The 20481-nt window shown below is 41.8% G+C and overlaps 1 protein-coding gene across 1 annotated transcript; it reads right to left on the reverse strand.

Moving 5' to 3' along the window:
- Positions 1-1640: 1640 nt before the first annotated feature.
- Positions 1641-17244, reverse strand: cavin1a (caveolae associated protein 1a). Its single transcript, XM_054608232.1, has 2 exons — positions 16677-17244; positions 1641-2421 (listed from the first exon to the last, which is right to left on the reverse strand). Exons 1-2 carry the CDS (start codon positions 17160-17162, stop codon positions 1645-1647), a joined length of 1263 nt encoding a protein of 420 aa, XP_054464207.1. The 5' UTR covers positions 17163-17244; the 3' UTR covers positions 1641-1644.
- Positions 17245-20481: the final 3237 nt, after the last annotated feature.

Here is a 20481-nt window from a genome sequence, read left to right on the forward strand (position 1 = left end):
AAGTGGCAGTTATTGAACGCTGGCATTGCCAGTTTACTTCAGGCTCAGAATAATTACAAACCAATTATTGTAGCTTCCTCCAATTTTCTACAATCGCCTTTTTCTCTCTCATACAATGATGGTCAGACAGCTCTTTTGATCAGTGTGGACAGTCCTTTAATAATTCAGAGGTGCACAAGATTGCACCTGGTGTGTGCAAAAAAAACAACGTTTTTGGACTTCAACATGATGTTCTGACATTTATTAAAGTGCCATGCCATTCATAATACTTGACTGTGTGCTGTCTCACTAAGACTGCATTCAGGATGAAATCTCTCCTTGTTACGTAGTCAGCCATTAAACTGTCATCTTGCCCTTCAAACCATCATTTTTCTGTCTGCAATTACCTTGTGAAAAATTAATAGGGACGTGCAAATGTACTGTGATGAGCTGTGACCATGGTGACAGGGTCTCTTCCTCTGTGGAAGTTGGTGAGTACAGCATGTCCACAAGCAACAAATAAAACATGGTGAGTATACATTGAAACATTATAGTAAATGGTGATCAAGCCCGTTTTCAAACATGCATTGTAAAAAGATACAAAAGGCTACATTCTAACTCTCATCGATATCAGCTTTCAGTATTTCATTATTATATATAGCTGATAGTATAATGAGTGATCCAGAATAGAGCAGAGGTTACATGATCCTGTATCTTTTGATCAAAGCACCAAACATGTACAGACAGGATGACTTGCAGCCTTGTCATCAAAAAGGTAAAATGATTGTTCACAACAGTAACAGTAGCTGTTTATTGCTGTGCTATCTGTGTGTTTAAATATTTTAAAATGTGTCAGTGATTTGATGTTCCCAACATCATAATAATAATAATAATAATAATAATAATAATAATAATAATAATAATCAATCCTTTATTAGTCCCACAATGGGGAAATTACAATTCTCTGCATTTAACCCATCCCGGAGGAGCAGTGGGCTGCTAAGAAGCGCCCGGGGAGCAATTTGGGGTTAGGTGTCTTGCTCAAGGACACCTCGGCATGTTGACTGGAGAGACATTGCGGTTCTATTTTCAGTCATTTGCATTATATTGTAACATTTGGTGCACTAGCTGAGTGATTGGCAGTAAATATCCATTATACCTTGGATCTTTATTTCCTCTATAGGCCTACCACTTGCCTACTTGTCTATTTTCTTTCTTTCACTCGTCCATATTACAATACCAAAACCATCCCGCCAACAGTTTCCTGTTTCCATACCTACTAATGTGCATATCATACATGGCAAATATTAGATTATACATTACATCTTCAATAGCAAAGACTATTTATAACTTTTTTTTTATCATTCTTATAGCCACTCATTTTATCAAACCAACAACAAACAGCAAATAGCCTTAACATAACCAGTCAGCGTGCAGCATGTTTCAAAACACAGCTTTGTTTTTCTTATTTTTAAGCTAAAGAGGCACAAATATGAAAGTCATCCCTGTTGGGTACAGTAAAAAGAGAACAGAAAACAGATGTGATGTCATAGATTGTGATCACGTCTAAAAAAAAGTTCCCGACGACTAATGTTGTGTCCTTAATGATTAGACTTCGTTCCCCCTCTCATCTCTCCCTTCACAGCCCCGCAGAGCTGGGACGCTCTACTCGCTTTGGGCCTTCTTTAGGTGGTCTGGCTCCATCCTGACCAGCTGAGAGTCCTCAGTCACCTCCAACAGAACCTCCATCTCTGGGCTGTCTACCCTCACCAGCTCCCCTTCCTCCACCTCCACGTGCACCCCCAGCCCGTTCTCCTCTCCGCCCGGATGGCCCTCGCCCTCGCTCTCGCTCTCGGCCACCTCCTCCAGCTCTGTGTTCTGCACCACCACCTCCTCCTCCCCGTCTCGGATCTTCTTCACATGGAAGGTGAAGGGGGGCACTCGGTACACACTGGTCTTGGAGCGAGCGTAGACCTTGTGGTCGGGAGTGAGGGACTTTTTCGCCTTCTCTTTGGAGCTCTTTATCTTCGACCTGCGCTCCATGTTGGGGGTCATGCGGGTCCCGAGCTTGCCCATTTTCTTCTCCAGGCTGTGCTTGGTTTTCTCCAGGTTGTCGCGGGTTCTCTGTCTCGTCTTCTCCATGTTCTCCCGGGTCCTCTGCCTGGTCTTCTCCAAGTTCTCCTTTGTCTTTATTTTGGTCTTCTCCATTTTCTCTTTGGAGAAGGCTTTCTTTATGTTGTCCACCTGCTGCTTGGTGGTGCGTTGGAGGCGCTTGGTACGGGACTCCTCGATAATCTCCTCGATCTCCACCTCCTCATCTGAATTGAGGTTGTCTGGGAGTCCCTCTTGTCCCTCAGGTATCTGCTCGAGGCCCTCCACGGCTTGGCCTTCGACCACTGTCTCCGCTGCTGCCTTGGACGTCTTCGTTGGCTTCACTTTGTCCTGAGTAAGAAAAATAGTAGAAAAAAGACCACAGCAGCATTACATTAAGGAATCACAATGTGTTAATTGCCAACATTTTAAATGTGACAATTACGCCAATATTATCAGACATGATGCGACACTGATTGTATTGTTTTATTCATGTCAATTATGCCATTTCATTTAATATGCCATGTGGAAATTAGCAGCTTGAGAAAGTGAAGTTAACGGCCTTTGGGTGAGAAAGGAAATTGTAAATATATGTATGAGTATGACGCTTCACAGATTCATGTGTGATCAACAGTCACTGCTCACATTTTACTGCTTGTAGCTTGTGTAGAGTGACATCTAGTGGTGACAATCATATGGCAACAATTAGGTGCCTACATGGCACAATAACATAGTCTGGTGTGGTCCCATGTACTGTTTACCACATCCTTGAAATTACAATAAAGCTATGGGGATTCAAATAAAAAATCTGCAACTTCAACAGTCATATTGAAACTAAAGCTGTTGCATCTGTAACCACAGGAGTATTTCCTGCCACTTTGCTTACATTTCTCTCTAAATACTAAACTCACACTTTCAATGTTGTGACTTAACAGCTTGATTTTCAATCGAATCTAACAGCAAACATTTTATATAAAAAAATATATGGTTTATCTATAAATTATAGATGTATATATATATATATATATATATATATATATGTTCAATAATTTATGATGCTGCTTTTGCTTCACTGGAAAGACTTGGTGGTTTGCACAGTTTCAGTTTAGCTGTAAAATGTACACAGCACAGCACGGTAGCAGTTTCACACACTATATATGAAACCCAGAAGTAGGGCCATACCATCTGTTCTGCATAAAGCAATACAGAAATGTTTCCAACTTGTAAATCCAATTGCACAGGTGTTCACTTACACTTCCTTCCCAGTCTTTTACTTTACCACACAGTGTACAGAGAGTTACTGCTGACAGCTGCCAATCAAAGGTATTTCCATGTTGTGTGGCGGGACACAGTCAGTGTGGTACCAGATATCCACACAAGGAGAAGCAGCACTATGCTAACAATGCTAACCCCCTAACAGCATGTCTGTGGCCCCCTAGAGGGATTAAAGATCCCACCCTGCTCCACCTCAGTGCCACCTCATCGATTCTCTTTTAACAAACATAAGATGTATGAAATCAAATCCAAGTCCCTCTAAAATTTGTATTAAATTTACAAAAAATTTATTAAATTTGAAAAATGTAAACATCCTTTGATGTCTGTGCCGTCACCATATTTTGGCATTACTAGGTTGTCTAAATCTGGGCTCATCATTTTCTATACGTAAAGGTTCGAGTAGAAGGTTCACAAGCTCAATATTAGCTTGAAGCTAAAAGCGAATTTGGTTTGACGTGTTCGTGCTGAATTTGAGCAAAATGTAATATGTCTCCTTCTCAGGTTTGTCTCCTTTTGATGAGGTTGATGAATGTAGTTATTGTCATCCTGTCGCCACACAGACTGAATCCCCTTTAGAAACAGCAGAGCTGACTGACAGCAGAGAGCAACACATGAGGAGGTGGAATATTTGAGAGATATTAGTAAGTGTGAAGAGATATATTGGGACATGTCTTGATTTGTCACTGTCAACATCAATGTTTTCAAGTAGAATAAAGGTCTGAAAACTCATACTGGAACCAACAACTTGATAAGGCGGGTTCTGTAGAGTTATGTCATTAATAACTTGCAATAGTTAAAGTAAAATTGAATTTCATTATTGATGTCAAACTTCTGAAAGACAAACACCTGTCAGATCATGTGATCGCCACATCTCCCTGGGCAGTTTAAATATCGCCATACGATCCTATCATAAAATGGACAGTGCCTGCTTATCTGGTGCCGTGTATGGTGTGGGCTTGGCTGGCCTGCTCTCTATGGGTTTATTTTTGGCTGGCCTTTGCCCCCCCCCCCGACAAACACACAACACCCTCCTCTCCTGCACGGCAACAGATAAACACAGCGCTCTGTCACCATGGCAACCACCTGCTCATGTTGTCTCTGGTGGGTGGTGAAGTTTAGCTGGATAAACAGCTGACATCTCGACCACAGTGTACCAACGTGAGTGTATTACAATTGAACTAAAATAAAAAACTGCACCTGCTTTGGGAGACATGCACAAAGAGCAGAGTGAGGCTGAGCTGCAATTATAACATTATTGAGAGACATTTCGGAATGCATGAGCACATAACTCCGCCCCAATATTTTTCCATAGAGATATGATATGATAAACAGAACTGGATAGGACAAATATGCAAAGTCCTGAGGTGTGACCATAAACATAAACCCACGCACAGTAAACATGCGTAGTAAAAAAAAAAAAGCATTGAATAGCGTCTAAAAAGCTGTTCAGGTGACCTCACACGTCCCTGGCAAAAGTTGTTTACAGCGGAGAATTTGGCTGGTGGGCTAAGACTGAAAGCCAGGGTGTTGAGCTAACATTCAAAATATATTTAAGTGCATCTCTTGTGTTCCTGAAGTAAACAGCCCTTAGGTAAGACAACCTCTGTGTATAAATACACACACAAATGCATGAGCATAAGTATTCATACTGACACGTGTACACCCACCCTCACACACACAAATGCAGACACTTTTTCTCGCCTATGGAAAAACAGCAGTGCCAGACGTCCTTTGCTTTTGGTCCAGACCTTTGAATCCGCTCACTCCGCTGAGTTCAAGTGCAACGAGTTGACAATTCTGTCTGATATCAGGCAAAGGCATCCTGTGAACAGCTGAGGTCACACAGAACAGAGAAACTGCAACAGGATCTTGTTAACCGGCCAACATACCCACTGATACAGATGTATCTGCAATAAGCTGATATCAGACTCTTTATTGGTTTATTGGTCCAGCTCTACTTGTTATATTATTTATTAGTCACATTTTAGAATGTTTTTATCTTTTTAATCAGACTTCTTAGGCTTGTGGGAACCTATGTGAATAAACTGAGACGTTGCGTGTTGGAACATTTTGTTGTTAACATTCTTAAAACTTGACTCACTGTATCCGTGGAAATTGTGATAACATCATCAAACCCTGTTTGGGTTTCTCTGCCTGATTACAAAGACGGTGCTTAGAGAGGAAGATGGTGAGTCCATTAGCGTCTCTGCGTTACCTTCCACTCTCCTCCCACTTACCGGCAATGGAAAAGTCGGCACTGTGTGTGTGTGTGTGTGTGTGTGTGTGTGTGTGTGTGTGTGTGTGTGTGTGTGTGTGTGTGTGTGTGTGTGTGTGTGTGTGTGTGTGTGTGTGTGTGTGTGTGTGTGTGTGTGTGTGTGTGTGTGTGTGTGTGTGTGTGTTTACGGACCGACGCCAGGGGAATGGTCTATGTGTGCTCTCCTCAATAAGAAGGACGTCTGTTGCTAAATGTTTCTTTCCTTCAAGAGTGGCGTGAATCATACCTCATGGAAAGGTTGGCTAGTAAGAGTGGGGACTCTTTCTCTCTCTGTCTCTCTCTCTCTGTGTGAGAGTTTGTTTGATTTGCTTGGACAAGCCAACTACTTTATGAGCCGTCTCTCAGAAGAACGCACAACACAGGAGATGTAAATAAAAAGTCCCAGTTTGGTGAACAGCTAAGACTACAACCTATCGTGGAGAAGCAAAAGAGAACATAAACATAACATAAAACAATTTCAAACAGGGCCAAAAAGATCTGTGGGTGATCAGAAGTGCCTCCTGCTTTGGTGAATTGGGTATTATTAAAGATTGAACTGGAATTTTCTCATCCTGTGGTGAAAATGATGTCATCCTAGAAAAAGTACATCTTTTTTATTAAAGGTGTTCATGTAACAACTGCAAGGCTTTGTCATTGTTTAAATATCATCAAGCAAAATGTCCTCTGTCTGACTCATACCGGGGCTAGGGGATAATTATACCGACGACTGTTACCATTGACGACAGAGCAAACAGTGTTATCAATCAGCACTACACAAAGACCACAGAGGCTCTGACTCAAGCTGCTGGCGTCTACTCTTCTCCATCACCCTCTCTATCTTGTTAAAAGATCCAATATTCCTGTTTAATACTTTAAACATGTTGTCACACATTGTTTTAATACAATTAATAATAATAATAATAATAATAATAATAATCAATCCTTTATTAGTCCCACAATGGGGAAATTATTTCTCTGCATTTAACCCATCCCGGAGGAGCAGTGGGCTGCAATGAAGCGCCCGGGGAGCAACTTGGGGTTAGGTGTCTTGCTCAAGGACACCTCGGCATGTTGCCGGTAGAGGGGTTTGAACCACCGACCTTGTGGTTACGGGACAAGCGCTCTACCTCATGTGCCACAGCTGCCCCAAAGTGGCTGTGAAAATGGATGCGTCATTTGTGAAGGATTATTACAAGCCAAATTGCCAGTTTAAAAACAGAAGAGCATATTGTCCTTGCTGTTTATTGTAGGCTGGCTGTGTGGGGTTCAGTCACCATTAAAATAAATGTTATACATTTATGTAACAATGCATTACATTTCAAAAATATAAATTCATAGTCCAGAATAAATATTTAATCTAAAATAAATATCTGTATTTAATACAATAATGATCCTATTAGTAACATGACAAGCATTTATCCGAGGAAATCCGAACAAGGAAAATACTTACTGACTTCCTTTTTTTAAATGAAGAGTAAATAATATTTTTCCTGCTGCGTGGTTAGTATGGGCAGCAAGATTGATTTTGTTCACATTCACAATCCTGATCCCCTTACATGCATCCTGACATTTAGCAACTTGCTATCTTATACACAAACACACACACACAAACACACACACACACACACACACACACACACACACACACACACACACACACAGTCCAGTCCTTTTGCGGCAGTGTGATGAAAGGCCTCTCCGGTGAGTCACAGGAGCAGCTGTCAGATCGTGTCCAGTCCTTGCAGCTGTGCACTTAGCTTTCACAATGAGTGATATTACTGACCCGTTAGCCCCTCTAGGATAAGAGAAGGCCAAATGAGAGATTGACATGAAACAGAGGTGGTGGTTAGTGTGAGAGAGCCCTGCAGAGGCCTGAATCGCAATGCTTTGATCCCCAAAGAGTGCTCCGCAGCTAAAATAAGGAGGCTAATGTACTCTGGTCATTAATATTGATGCCTCCCACACTCTTCTAAATGAGGCTCAAACAATTCCCAGAGGACTGGTCCAGCCAACTGCTACCTTAGGCATTTTGGGATGACTCTTATGAGTGAAGGCACAATGCAAATTCTGTTTCTAGAAGCTCTCTTATTCCTCTTATAGCAGCCCACACTGATGGTGGCATGTTTAAGTGTCCAGTGGGTAATGGAAATATTAACAACCAATCCCACTCTGTCTTTTTAGAAATAAGAGGGGCTCTTTATACCACGAAGCCAACATGTTGATGTCATGCTACAGTGCAGACCACAGGAAGGGAGTTCCTTGGCTTTTCTGTCACAGTGATTTGTGATTTCACACACATGGGGAAGCCCTTTTCCACAGCTCAACCTCCCCACCTCATCCACGCTGAGACCGCTGGAATAACAGGGTTAGCTCCATGCAAAGATGGAAATGTACTTTTCCATTTACGTCTCTCTGCGAAACTGGCAGCTACAGTGCTGGAATATGTTACATAACGCCGTCCACATCGTCAATAAAGAGTTATTCAGCCAAATTCATCAACTCTCAAATTCTCTATTCATGCTTATTGCTTTGAAGATTGGAACCAGTTCAGAAACAGATATGAATTTAGCTGAATTGAGCATTAAGATTTTTTTATTATTTTGCTCTGAATTTGGTATTTAGCACCTTTAAAAGAAAGAAGGTGTGTTTCAATTATACATTATTTATATTACCACTTTACAGGATAATTAATGTGACGAGTGGATCAAATGAGGGCATGAATAAGCTGCCAACATGAATACAGTGCTGGCTCCAACTATAGGAAACTATAACTGCTGAAATGAATAATGACCAATAACACCTGGGGTTACGAGAGGGAAGGCAACCAGCCAAGTACCCACACTGCTTTGCTTTGTCCCAATTGAGCCGTTGGTAGTGTGATACTGAATAATTCCACTAGAACATTGTAGATGAAAAAACTGACAGGCTTTGCAGCTTTTAATCTGTTTCTGTTGATCAGGTATGCACTGTGCACCTTTTTTTAATCTAACATGAGCCACTGAGCTGTCTTTGTATTAATTTACACTGAGAAAAAAAATGTTTTAACAGATGTCTTGTGGAATTAATCAAATATTGTACTTAGCAGATATGCTAACGATTATTTCCGAAAACGTTGTATCACTACTTTCCTTCCCTGAGAAAATGCGTTAATTAATTTGCAGAAAATAGGAAATAAAATGGAAGACTATGGTGCAATGTTCCATCGTTGGCCTTTCAAACTGATAACATCATATTATGAATCCCAATATTTATAGATTAATCATCCTAAACATCCATGTGCATGCAAAATCTAATCCCACCGGTACCCAAAACCTGGCAGGAGCTCGGTGACAGCCAATAACTCACATACCAGTGACAAGAACAGCAGCAGTGGGAAATACACCACCAGAGTGACCTGCCTGTTGCACTTCATACTGGAGGTCGGAACACACCAACCTCTGCTTTCACACGCAACCTCTTATGTTACAGCTATAGCAGGTATATTAATAGGGAATTTATGGATGCTGCTTTAACAGCAACTTTTTACATCACTGCGATAAAGAAATGCTTTAAAAAGACGTCTATAGCGGTACCTAGATACGCAGGTAGTTTTGTTTTTATTCACAGAAGTTTTAAGGTATTCATCACGAGTTCTGTTTTTTATTGTGGGAAATATATTTAATAAATGGTAAAAAAAAAAAAATTAAATAATGGAACTGTTATTATATAAGTAGCATACAAAGTGCAGTATGAAGCCAACAAATGCATAGTCAAACACACACTCACATAGTTATCTGAAATTAGGCCCAACCATACACATATATGATGTTATAATTGATCAATCCATCAATCAATCAGTTGGTGCTGCTGATTTCTAACTTCAGACCCAGTCAACAAAACAAGAGACCCGACACCTTTCCATTGCACTGCGGCTGTTTATATTTATAATAAAGAGCAACACACTGAAGCGGTCTCCTTTAATAAACCAACCCAGATAATTTGGCCGACGCTTTGTCTTGGCTGTGTCCTTGTTGGTGAAGGGTGTGCCTACAAATCTTGGAATAAACAGCACGGAGGGTATCAGCAGCTTCCACCCAGTGGTGATATGGTATGGGGACACATTTCTGTGAGACGGCCAAGTCCGCTGCCTACAACTGTTCAAATCGAGGGGGTGACCTGATGGGTCCCCCAGCTGGTGAATCCTGTCTGCTACTATGGGACGGGGATGTTGTGTGAGACGGGAAGGCGGCTGGGCCCAAAGATCAGGTCGGTGTCCTCGTGTGGACACAGAAGCTCACAAACACATCTGGACTGAGTTCTACTGTAAAGGTGCTTCATACATGTAGAAGTGTGCACATGTGAACACACGAGCAACTGGGGATTGATTTTGAAATAGTTTTTGGGTGTGTTTAAACAGAAAAATAGGACGTGCAACAAATACTCATACATGTGTGTCCCTAAATAACTCAACCACAACATGTAGACATGTGTTGGAATAGCATGGATCCTCTTTCTGCTGCACCGACTGTATATCCTAATGACAGGAGCACAGAAAAAGCTACAGTAACATTATTCACCGCCTGTATAACAGATACACACACACACACACACACACACACACACACACACACACACACACACACACACACACACACACACACACACACACACACACACACACAGTGCTGTGCACTCGATCTGATAAAGAAGAGCAAAGAGCAAATGTACAGCATGTGAGTATATTAAATTAGACCTGTCCAATTATGCCACATCAACTCTGAGTCCTAACTGAGTCATTAGTGTAAGTACAATGGTCGGCCTCTTCATAAATCTATACATTGTGTATAATACTATATCTGCTTCAAAATCTGTCTTTACATAAACAAAGAAAATAGCAAACAGAGTGAACAATAGCAGAGGATGCTGGCAGGTACACTCCTGTTTTCAGAACACACTCATTTTCGACTAGTGACATTAAAGACAGGAGTTGTTTTTTTTAAAGTAATGGCGATGATTTTGAACTTTACAAAATATCAAAGAATTAGAAACCAAATGGAAAATAATCGTTTTGCATAAAGTTCAACTCACTTCCCTGTGGCGTAGAAAATGTGTGTGTGGGTCAGAGAGAGAGAGAGAGGATCAGAGTGTTACAACAGCTAGATTTGGCCTAACATGCCAAGAAAAAATATAACTTTGGCTGCAAGATGTTATTGGTCACTGCTTAAACAAAGCAGCTAAGAGGAAGAGATAAGCAGGGGTAATAAAAGCTCCACTTTATGCTTTCTTGACAAAAGACAAAAGTACATTGAGAAGATCAAATCCTCTCTCACACCTGTGCGGAACATATGAAACTAGCGCTATCTTAGCTTAACCTTTCATATCTTGTTTCTTTGATCCGAACAAAAGAACATAAATTTGCCATGTTAGCCAATTTGCATTGACTTCCTTACATGACTACAACTTACAAAGAAATAGTCAAGCAATGAATCACTTTTTTTTGCGGATTAGACAAATCGGACATGCCATGTTGATTAGGTTATTTTAGAGCTGCTCTTGGGCAGACTTTGCTACTTTTGGACAGAGCCAGGTTAGCCGTTCCCAGTCTGTGTGCGAATAAACTGGAGCCTGATATTTAGCGTACAGACAAGGGAGTGGTGTCAATCATCTCATCTAACTCTTTGCAAGAAAGCAAATAAAAATGTCCGACAAATATTAGAATATATCTTGATAAGATCTTCATAATCTCATTAGTGTTCACTCTGAACCCTGGTCTTCAGAAATATTTTTTGGGCATAAAATAACAGTTTATTATGTTTATTTTATTTTATTTAGTAGCCTACATACTGTATATCTGAATTTTTTTTTTTATTGCCATGTATGTCATGGCCCCATTAACTATTGGACAACGTTTGACTAGCAGAGGCTCGCATGCCACCGAGCACTGGAACTCTAAACTGGCCCGACTTGGTAGCTGACACGCAATAGTGAAATGTGGAGCCTGCCAGATATCTTTCCACAAGCCCGGCGAAGAGGAGGGCCCCAGGAGAAAAGGACGGAGAGAGGAGAGACTGGAAGAGAGCAACATAGTGTACAGCACAAGTGTTGTAGCAATTACTGAATGAGCTGTGTGCCTTTGGTTCTGGATTAGACATCTGAGTCGGAGTAGAAGGGGCTCAGATGACAGTGGGGGAGAAACTGAGAAAGAGAGAGGGGAACGAGTGGGCATGTTGGCAGGAGGGGCAGAGAGATGCCGGCGGGATGAATCACAACACTAACTTAAGAGCTACTGGTCAAGTGCTTTTTGTTCCAGTTGGTTGCTCTGGCCTACAAGGGGTTGCCTAAGTGCTTCATAATTACCCTCTCTGTGATGAGGAAAACAAATATTCAGAAATCTGAAGGGGCCAAAAAAAGCCACGGCTGGATCACTTTGTCTGGAGTAAGTGGAACAGATACATTACACGGTATGGGCATGGTATTAAAAAAAACTGGGCTGTGGCTGTGCTCTGGAATAAGCAGACTGTAACTGAGAAGTCTTACATCTCCATTACAGAGTTGACCACACTGCTATCAATGTCTTTGAGCTGCAGCCAAACACACCCTGATTCCAGACGCACTACTGTACTGCCTCACACTCTGATGGACATATCGCATTGCATAAACTGGATTAATCCACATAGTAAAACAGATGATTTGGATTATGAAGCACACAAGTGGGACCCCAGATCTGATAGGCTGGGTCACAGCTTATAGTACCTAATAAAATCCCACATTTACCCTTTATCAAACGGAATAAAAAGAGCCCTCACACTGGTGCTTGCATCACATGGAAACAATGTCGTATTGCTGCTGGTTGTCCATAGAATAATGACATTTAAAGGGGAACTCCATCAGTTTTACACATTAAAGTCTGTTTACAGGGTCTGGAAAGTATATCTAAATATGTGCGATACATTGTAGTAATAGTAGTAATTTGAAAGTCTGGGGGTGTGGAGTTAGAAAGAAGTGTGTTCACCAGACCTCTGTAGCTCTACATCTCTGCTCGAGGCTAACGGCTCAAAGCTACATGTAACTGCTACTCACGTAACACACACAAATCTCTCACCTAACTGTGGGTGGGCGGGTTGCATTCTGGGAAATATAGTGCAAAATTTTGACAAGGAAGAAGATGGGGTGGAATAAGTTCTGCTGCCATTATTTGGACCCTTTTTCTTAAACTGTACATCATGAGTCTGAAAATATCATAGGACTACATTGGTAACTCGGTAAAGTAATCTTTTAAATGTCATGACAAATGCAATACCATTGGTTGAAATACTATACTTTAACAATAACAATAAAGATTCTGATCTGCTCCACAATTGTTATGATCATCCATGATAGAGACCTGTCAGTCACAAGGTAGCCATGGCCTAAACGATGTCTATTTAACTCTAAATGGGACCATAATTTACCAGATAAACATTTGCTGTATGGAAGAAGACTTGAAACTATCAATTGAGACGAGGAACTCATGTTTACAATGTTTACTGAGGTACTAAATAAAGTGAGAAGTAGGGTCATTTTTCTCATAGACTTCTATGCAACCTGACTTATTTTAGCAACCAGAGGAGTCGCCCCCTGTTGTCTTTTAGAAAGAATGCTTTAAATTTAAGGCACTACAACATTAACTTCACTTCTCAGAACCGGAGGTTGCCGCCTGATTCCATTGCAGTACATCAATTTGCTGACTCCACTGACGGCATTGCACTGACTGGTTACCAGGGAATCATTGCTTCATCACCCATGAACTTTGAGTATGCTAACAGAATTTCCTCAAATGAGAGCTCTGTCCCAATGAGTGTGGCTTTTGTTTGCATGAAGAGAATCAGCATGCAGCCCGTCCCATCATCCACAGGATTGGCGACCCTTGGAGCCTGAATTCTCGGTTTAAATATTTGTAGAGCATGTAGTGGGACCACTGTCACACAGCAGGACACCTTCTTCCATACAATCCTCTGAATGGGACATGTGGAGGGCTGAGCTGGGGTTTTTAGCCAGTAACAGCTCCAGTTAGTTGAAGCAAAGAAAATTGCTGGACATAGATGTGTTTGGTCTGTCTGAGGATGAGCAGGAGGCTTAACTTTTGGGGCTGGGCTTTACCACTATGGCAGCTGTGTGGTTTCTCCTACCATCAGGCAGATGAGAAACTAGAAAATGATGACTCTAACTACAACTTTTTCAATATTTCATTTACTGTCTTGGTCGTTTCTCAAAAATGTGTAACAGGCTAACAGTTTTTGGACAAGCACAACTTTCTTATTGCTGGAATATGGCATTTCTACAGAAACACTATTATCACTGATCAGCTCGTTTCTAGGTTCATTTCCTGACAGCATTTGCTAAAAGGAATTTGCAAAAACACAACAACAGGATATTAGACTCTGAGGCTGAACTAACAAATTTAAATAGCCTGCTAATATGAGACAAACAGGAAACAAACTTGGACTCGTTGAGAAACGGAAAGCCGATTGGTCTATAAGAGACAGCAGTATTAGACACAATACAGTCGGAGCAGTGAAACGCAGGGTTTGTTAAAGCAGGGCCCCACTGGATCACTGACCAGCTACGAACCACAAAGCTCTGATGACAGGCTGCTTGTGGCCTGTACAGCAGGAAGACCCTCAGCTGCTGAAAGGTCACTTTCAATAAGTACGCTGCCTAATGAGGTAGGAAATGTGCATATACATTTTAAATTCTACAGTCCCAGAACTAAAGTACCAAATGAAGAATCACAATTCTGGTTCTTCGGAATATATACACCGAAATGGAAAATTCTGCATAATGAGTACTCTTTTAGTATTTTAAGAACATGTTGATGCTTATACTTCTGTACTTTTACGTAAAGCTACTACAAGAAACTTTCATTTTGTGTGGTAAAGGAATTTTAATTCTAACATAGTATTTCTGGACTACTTAAGTAAACAATCAGAATACTTCTTCCACGACTGCTGATATGCAATGTACATTTGGTGAAAATGTCATCATGACCACACCCTGCTGTTGCAGGGGGATAATGCGTTCCACCATCATTGCCGGTTTAATTATAAAGCATAGCTGTCAAAGTGTTTCCAAGCTAAAAGTCTTCAAGCATGTGGCTATTCTCAGGGTGCAGAGACAGAGGAGAGAATAATACGGCACCTACAGTGTAAGCTAAAGGTATCTGTCTAACAAAGCAGAGTACAGAGGCTCTACACAGCAAAGGCAATGCTGTCAAGATGATACTTGTCTTGCTCAAATTCTAGCCTCACTTGTCATTGACCCTGCGAGTGAAATGGAATGGCCACACACGACTTGGTATTACGATACATGTGAGGACAAAACACTTGCCTGGTTTACCGCCACGGACGTTTACCTTAACCTCAAAATTAACCTCTAAATGCCTGGCCCGAACATCGACCTCATTCTTACACATTAACACACAAACAGACGGTGTGGAAAGTGGTGAAACCTAACTGAGAGCCAGTGTTGATTTGCAATGCTGCCAATCTCTGACCGGCCCATGTCAGTTATATAAACTGGACAGGGTGTAGCCATCTTTTGGCAATAAATAGACAGCGGCAGCTACTGCAACATGGAAGATGCAGATCCTACAACCGCTTTGAAACATGACTGGGACCAGTTTAGACAGTGATAAAAGCATTACGGTTCAGATAACAGCAACAGGAAATTACTTGATTAGATGATACGTCTGCTGAAACACAATCAAAACATATTCTGGAATAAAAAGAGTAAAAGCCTGAGCTTTACAAAATAGTGCTAGCTCTACGAATTCCACGTCTGCAAACTGCTCGCCCCTTTTATGTACAGTGTCCAGCTCAGACAATTGCACCCAGGCATGCAGTTAAAGGGGCTTGCAGCAGCCGACGCTGTGTCAGTAACATCAGGAGGCACCTGCTTTAGAGAGTAATTTATTAACGACTAGTGTCTATGATTGGATTTCTGCTACATGCCAATAGTGTAATATGCTCCCATAGTGAGCATCCCAGGAGGGGGAGGTGAAAAAGGTTGCCTGCCAATACAGATCCTAAAGTGAGCTCTACTCACGAGAGGTTTGCGACTCTCAGATACGCTGCTACTAATGCTTTTTAAAGAAAGCATTCTCCATTCTCCAGCTTTCAAATGGCAGAGGTTGTGATGTGATGTGATGTGATGTGCATGAGGTAACTTCCTCCAGATCGAAGGCCTGCATGCTGCAAGTTTAAAACTGCCAGACGTGACAGCAGTGTCCTGCTAATAAAAAAACAAACCGATTTGTCTCAAATGCATAACAGCAGTCAGTCAAACTCTAACACATGGATTTATATGGTGCCCTTTATTCATACTATTTTTTTTTTTATTTTTTCAAGATGATCATGGCCCAAACTGTTTGAGAAGCTCCCTGAAATAAAATGTACCCTGCCCCAACACTCAGATATTAAAGTCAAGGTTTGTGCACCATGTATGCATGCATGTCCGGGTGTCCCACTTCTGAGAAATCTAAATAATAAAAACGACATCTTCATCTTACATGCCAGCACTCTATCTGCCAACTATCTGCCCTCTGAACACTCAAGTGGCCCTTCATGCCAGTGTTTATAGGCCTTTTTTATTAACACCCGCTCGGCTTTATATAGTGTCTATGGGTAACCATGAAGTCCTGGAGTGGGAGAGGTCACAATCTGCCTCCGTTTTATTTCCATGGAAGCTACTAGTACTTCATTATAAGTGTACAAACCACAATACAGTTTCTAAATAGTGCACGGCAGTGTCTGATTCTTCGTCAACATTACAGCTCGTTTAAGTTTTAGGAAAAAGTGATTCAGATTCCGTAACTACCCAACATTTCCACTACAGAAGGTCAATTAAAGCCTGAGTGAGACTCCTACTCTCTCTGGTGAGATGAAGTCAAACGGTTGGTTTGATAGATTTTCAGGCGTATTTCACCCACCATCCTTTCCCAACTTGCAACACACCCCTTTAACATGAACTGTGAGTGTGAGCTTTAACGTCCACATGTAAAGCACAACCACGACAAGCTCGCTCACACGCACACACATGCCATGCAGCTCTGAGCGGTCACCTGGTAGATGAGGACTTTGAAGTTGCGTCTCTTGAGCAGCTCGTTCTCGTTGCTCTCCAGCCTCTTGATCTGGCCCGCCTGCTTCTCCAGGTTGCTGCGCACCGTCTTCACGTTGACGCTGACCTTGCGCACCTTGTCCAGCATTTTGTTGACGCTGTTGGCCGTGCCGACGTGGTTCTTGGACAGCTTAGCCAACTCCCCTTGGATGGTTGATACGGACTTCTCCATGGACTCCTGCCGGGCCTCGAGCCCGTTCTGGGTCTGCTGGATCTGGTCTACCACCCCAATAATCTTGTCGAGCAGAGAGAGGACCATGACCCCGTTCATCTGCGCCTCACTCTTGCCTCCGGGGTCAGTGGCCGTCTCCTTAGCAGGGCCGTCGTCTACTGCCGGCTCTGTGGCGGCGCTCACCAGAGCTACCTCGTCGTCATCATAAGACACTTCTTCTAGGAGTGCGTGCTCCTTCTTGACACCTGTATCCGCCATGGCTGTCAGCTCCAAATACAAACTGCCTGCAAACTAACTACAGATAAAAATACACTCCTGAAAAACAATCTGCAGGAGCCACGCTGCACAGCACTTAGTCCCTAATTCTTTTTTGTTTCTTCCAGACAACTTTCTCAAACACTTATTTTCCTCCTCCTAGTCTACTTTACGCTCAAACTTTCTCTTCACCCTCAGTCTCACACGCTCAGCCTTCTCCGTCTCTCTCTGCCTCTGCTCTGGGATGCCAGCCAGCCAAGGGGAGTAGGGCCTCTCACAGCTGAGGCATGTGTGCCCTGACTCAAATGCCTCTGCTCCCTGTGAAACCACCCAGTCAAAAGTTTTCCCCTTCTTCCATCCGGCACCCCGCCCCCAGCTCCCCCTGCTGCCTGGGGCTCCACCCAATCTGTCCCCAGGCTCAGGGAAGCGTATCTGTACCAGACTCCACCTAGTGAGCTTTGTTTGTACTGCCGCAGGCCTCCGTAGATGGCTCACAAGCTGCGAGCATGCATTGAGGCGTTTATACTCAAAGCGCTGTTTGTTGCAGTACTCTACGGAACACTAGGGGGCGGTCAAACACAATGTACCGGGAAGAAGCAAGAAGAGTGTTACACGCAATAAACCAACCTCCACAATGCCAAGGATGAATGCATTTAAGTGTAAACTAATATCTCATATTCATTGACTACTTTATTGCCTTTATTCAAGCCCTTTTAAGACATAACTCAAGTATTAAATGTACTAAAATGAAACAAAGGTTGAAAGGTTGAATATCCTGTAAACAATTTGATTTTGGTGGAAAAATGAACTCAAATGTAAGACCTCCTGTTCTTAAAGCAGAATTTAGAGGTACACGTCCAAGCACCAATTTGCAAAGCCTCTATGGGCAAGCCGTGATGACTTCATTTATTGGCACATGCACCTCACGCTAGCTTCAATACGGCAAGCTTCAAACACGCAATATAGTGACCCAGTCAGTCAATCAATTCAGATCAATGAAAAGTGACAATTGTGACATTGTGCTGACTCTGTTGTCATATAAATAGAGGGTTTTGCTAATGTGTTGATTCTTCAACAAAATACATGTGTCTTGGGGAAAAGTTGCGTTTGAAATCAATCGTCCATGTGTCAATGTCTTTTGTTTATGAAAGATGGCAAGTTCAACAGTTACGTTTACCAGATATTAAATAAGATGAAAACAAGGAGGCCTTCACTTAGACCACCGCACTAATCAAACAAAACAGAGGGAATTAAACACAACAAATCAAAGGGAATTATTGCAAGCTAAGCAACGTTTCAGTACCGCACAAAGATAAGGCTGCTGTCTGCGTAACCATTTTTAACTAAATAACACAACACAATTCTAATTTCACATTGGTGCTGGCGTTTTTGCTACTTCGTGCTACCCAATTATATGTCACTATAAAATCTGAGACTCCACAGGTTGTCTCCTCGCTTTACAACCGAAATTCACTGAACTAGCAGCCAAAGATGAGAAAAAGAAAAATTCTATTTAAACTGCCGGAACCATATTTTATGTCTTACCTTTTGGATTAAAACTTGTGTTCAAGGACATATCAGCACTGCTAATGACTACATTGGAGGAGCACTTTCACTCTTCCTTCCTACAGCGTCGAACAGTCCGTCCTCAGCCTTCCATGTAGAAACATGGTCTATGTCTCCGCCTGGTGGATGAATCAGGGTACTGCACTCATTACTAAGGCATTGAGCTTCAATATAGTGCCCACATACAAATTAGCTTTCTTTGATTGGGAAAATTTATAAATGTCTGCTTTGATTGATTTTTCAAACAAAGCCAAAACATTAGAATTAGTTCCTATAGTGACATGTAAATGTAATTCAATTAGTTTTACAGTTATCTGAGAAAAATAGCACAGATGGAACCAAAGTGTATCCAAATGCCCTATTTGGAGTTTCCGCCTCAACATGCCTCGACTAAAACCTTGCGACTTTGCTCTGGTTCACTTTTAATTGCATCAGTCTGTAAACAGGTAATACCCATATGTTGTAATCTGTTATGCCATAGGCTTCGGATTGCAAGCGCGTACAGTTTTGTTAGGCTGAAATTAAATGTATTGTGTGATTCATCTTAATTTTCCTCTGATCCAGTCAAATATATACTAATACTTTGTTCCACTTCTCAAGAACCATAATTATGATACCAGTTTACTCAAACAGACCTTGTAGTTGCAGGGACACTCATTTTGGGTATGTAATTTAAGAGCGTGGCTCCTTCATACTTCCATCCCAGCAGTCAGTGAGGAGGAAGGCCCAATTAATGCTCTCTGTACTGTCACACACAGCTTGTTGGCATGTTGGGTGTCCTCTTCAGGATTCATACAGCTGCTGCAACAGAGGCAAATAAAATCACTGATCAGTCCTTTTGCTCATTACATTTTTTAGGGGGCTTCAAAGCTTCTGGACAAAAATTCACAAACTATTCCAAACTTCACTTCTGAAAAGCAAATCAGTTTTGGGGATAACAGACTGCTGTCAGAACGTATGTATCTGAAATGTTTCATATCCAGTCACTTCTCGAAGAGAAACTATTGTCAATTAACTTGCAAGTGAGCGGTGTACTGGAGCTTGGCATGGCGCCTTACACACACAGCTTTGTATTAATATTATACATAATACTGGATATCTACTTTTTCAGACTGCCCAAAATTGAAATCAAAATATCATATAGAGCAACACAGATACACATCACTGTAAGTTTAGAGAGACTCTGTTTGCTTGTGTGTATCATCTTTGAGTATTGAATATTAAAATAAATCTGCTGTTAGATAATAAGAAGACACACATTAAAGCAATGACTGGAGGCTTATCACAAGGATGGGAAGTTATTTTCCAGAAAAGTGATGAACCAGAACTCATTAGGTGGTCAAGGTTACGTAACGTTGTTATGTAAATAAAAAATAGTCGCCAATTCAAATATTTCGATTGAATTTGACTCCCTGTGACATGTGTGGCTACTGTTATTGTCCATCATGTGAGCAGCCTGCTACACAAGGTGTGACGCAGCGTGTTATTGCTGCAGCTTCACACTCAACGTCATCAGCTGCGCTTCCACCACAACAACAGCTTCTTTGAGCCGTTTGAGTCTGGCGTGGTTTATTTTATCCAGTGTTATTCCAAATAAATCTAAAAGGGACAGCCCGCAGCATGCTTCTTTCTGCTGCCATCATTTTCGACTACGTTTAAAAAAACTTCCCGACATACTGCCTGCTAAACGACGTCTCATTGTCCTCTATGGCCGTGTCAGCGCCCCCTGCTGTCCATTAGTGTCATCTGCGCCCCA

Source organism: Anoplopoma fimbria, chromosome 11 (assembly GCF_027596085.1).
Source record: "Anoplopoma fimbria isolate UVic2021 breed Golden Eagle Sablefish chromosome 11, Afim_UVic_2022, whole genome shotgun sequence".
NCBI classification, from domain to species: domain Eukaryota; kingdom Metazoa; phylum Chordata; class Actinopteri; order Perciformes; family Anoplopomatidae; genus Anoplopoma; species Anoplopoma fimbria.

Coding starts and splice junctions, on each gene's coding strand:
- cavin1a (XM_054608232.1), bottom strand. CDS start 17,162: ATGGCGGATACAGGTGTCAAGAAGGAGCACGCACTCCTAGAAGAAGTG. Junction 2,422..16,676: donor TCAAAGTCCTCATCTACCAG/GTGACCGCTCAG, acceptor TTTCTTACTCAG/GACAAAGTGAAGCCAACGAA.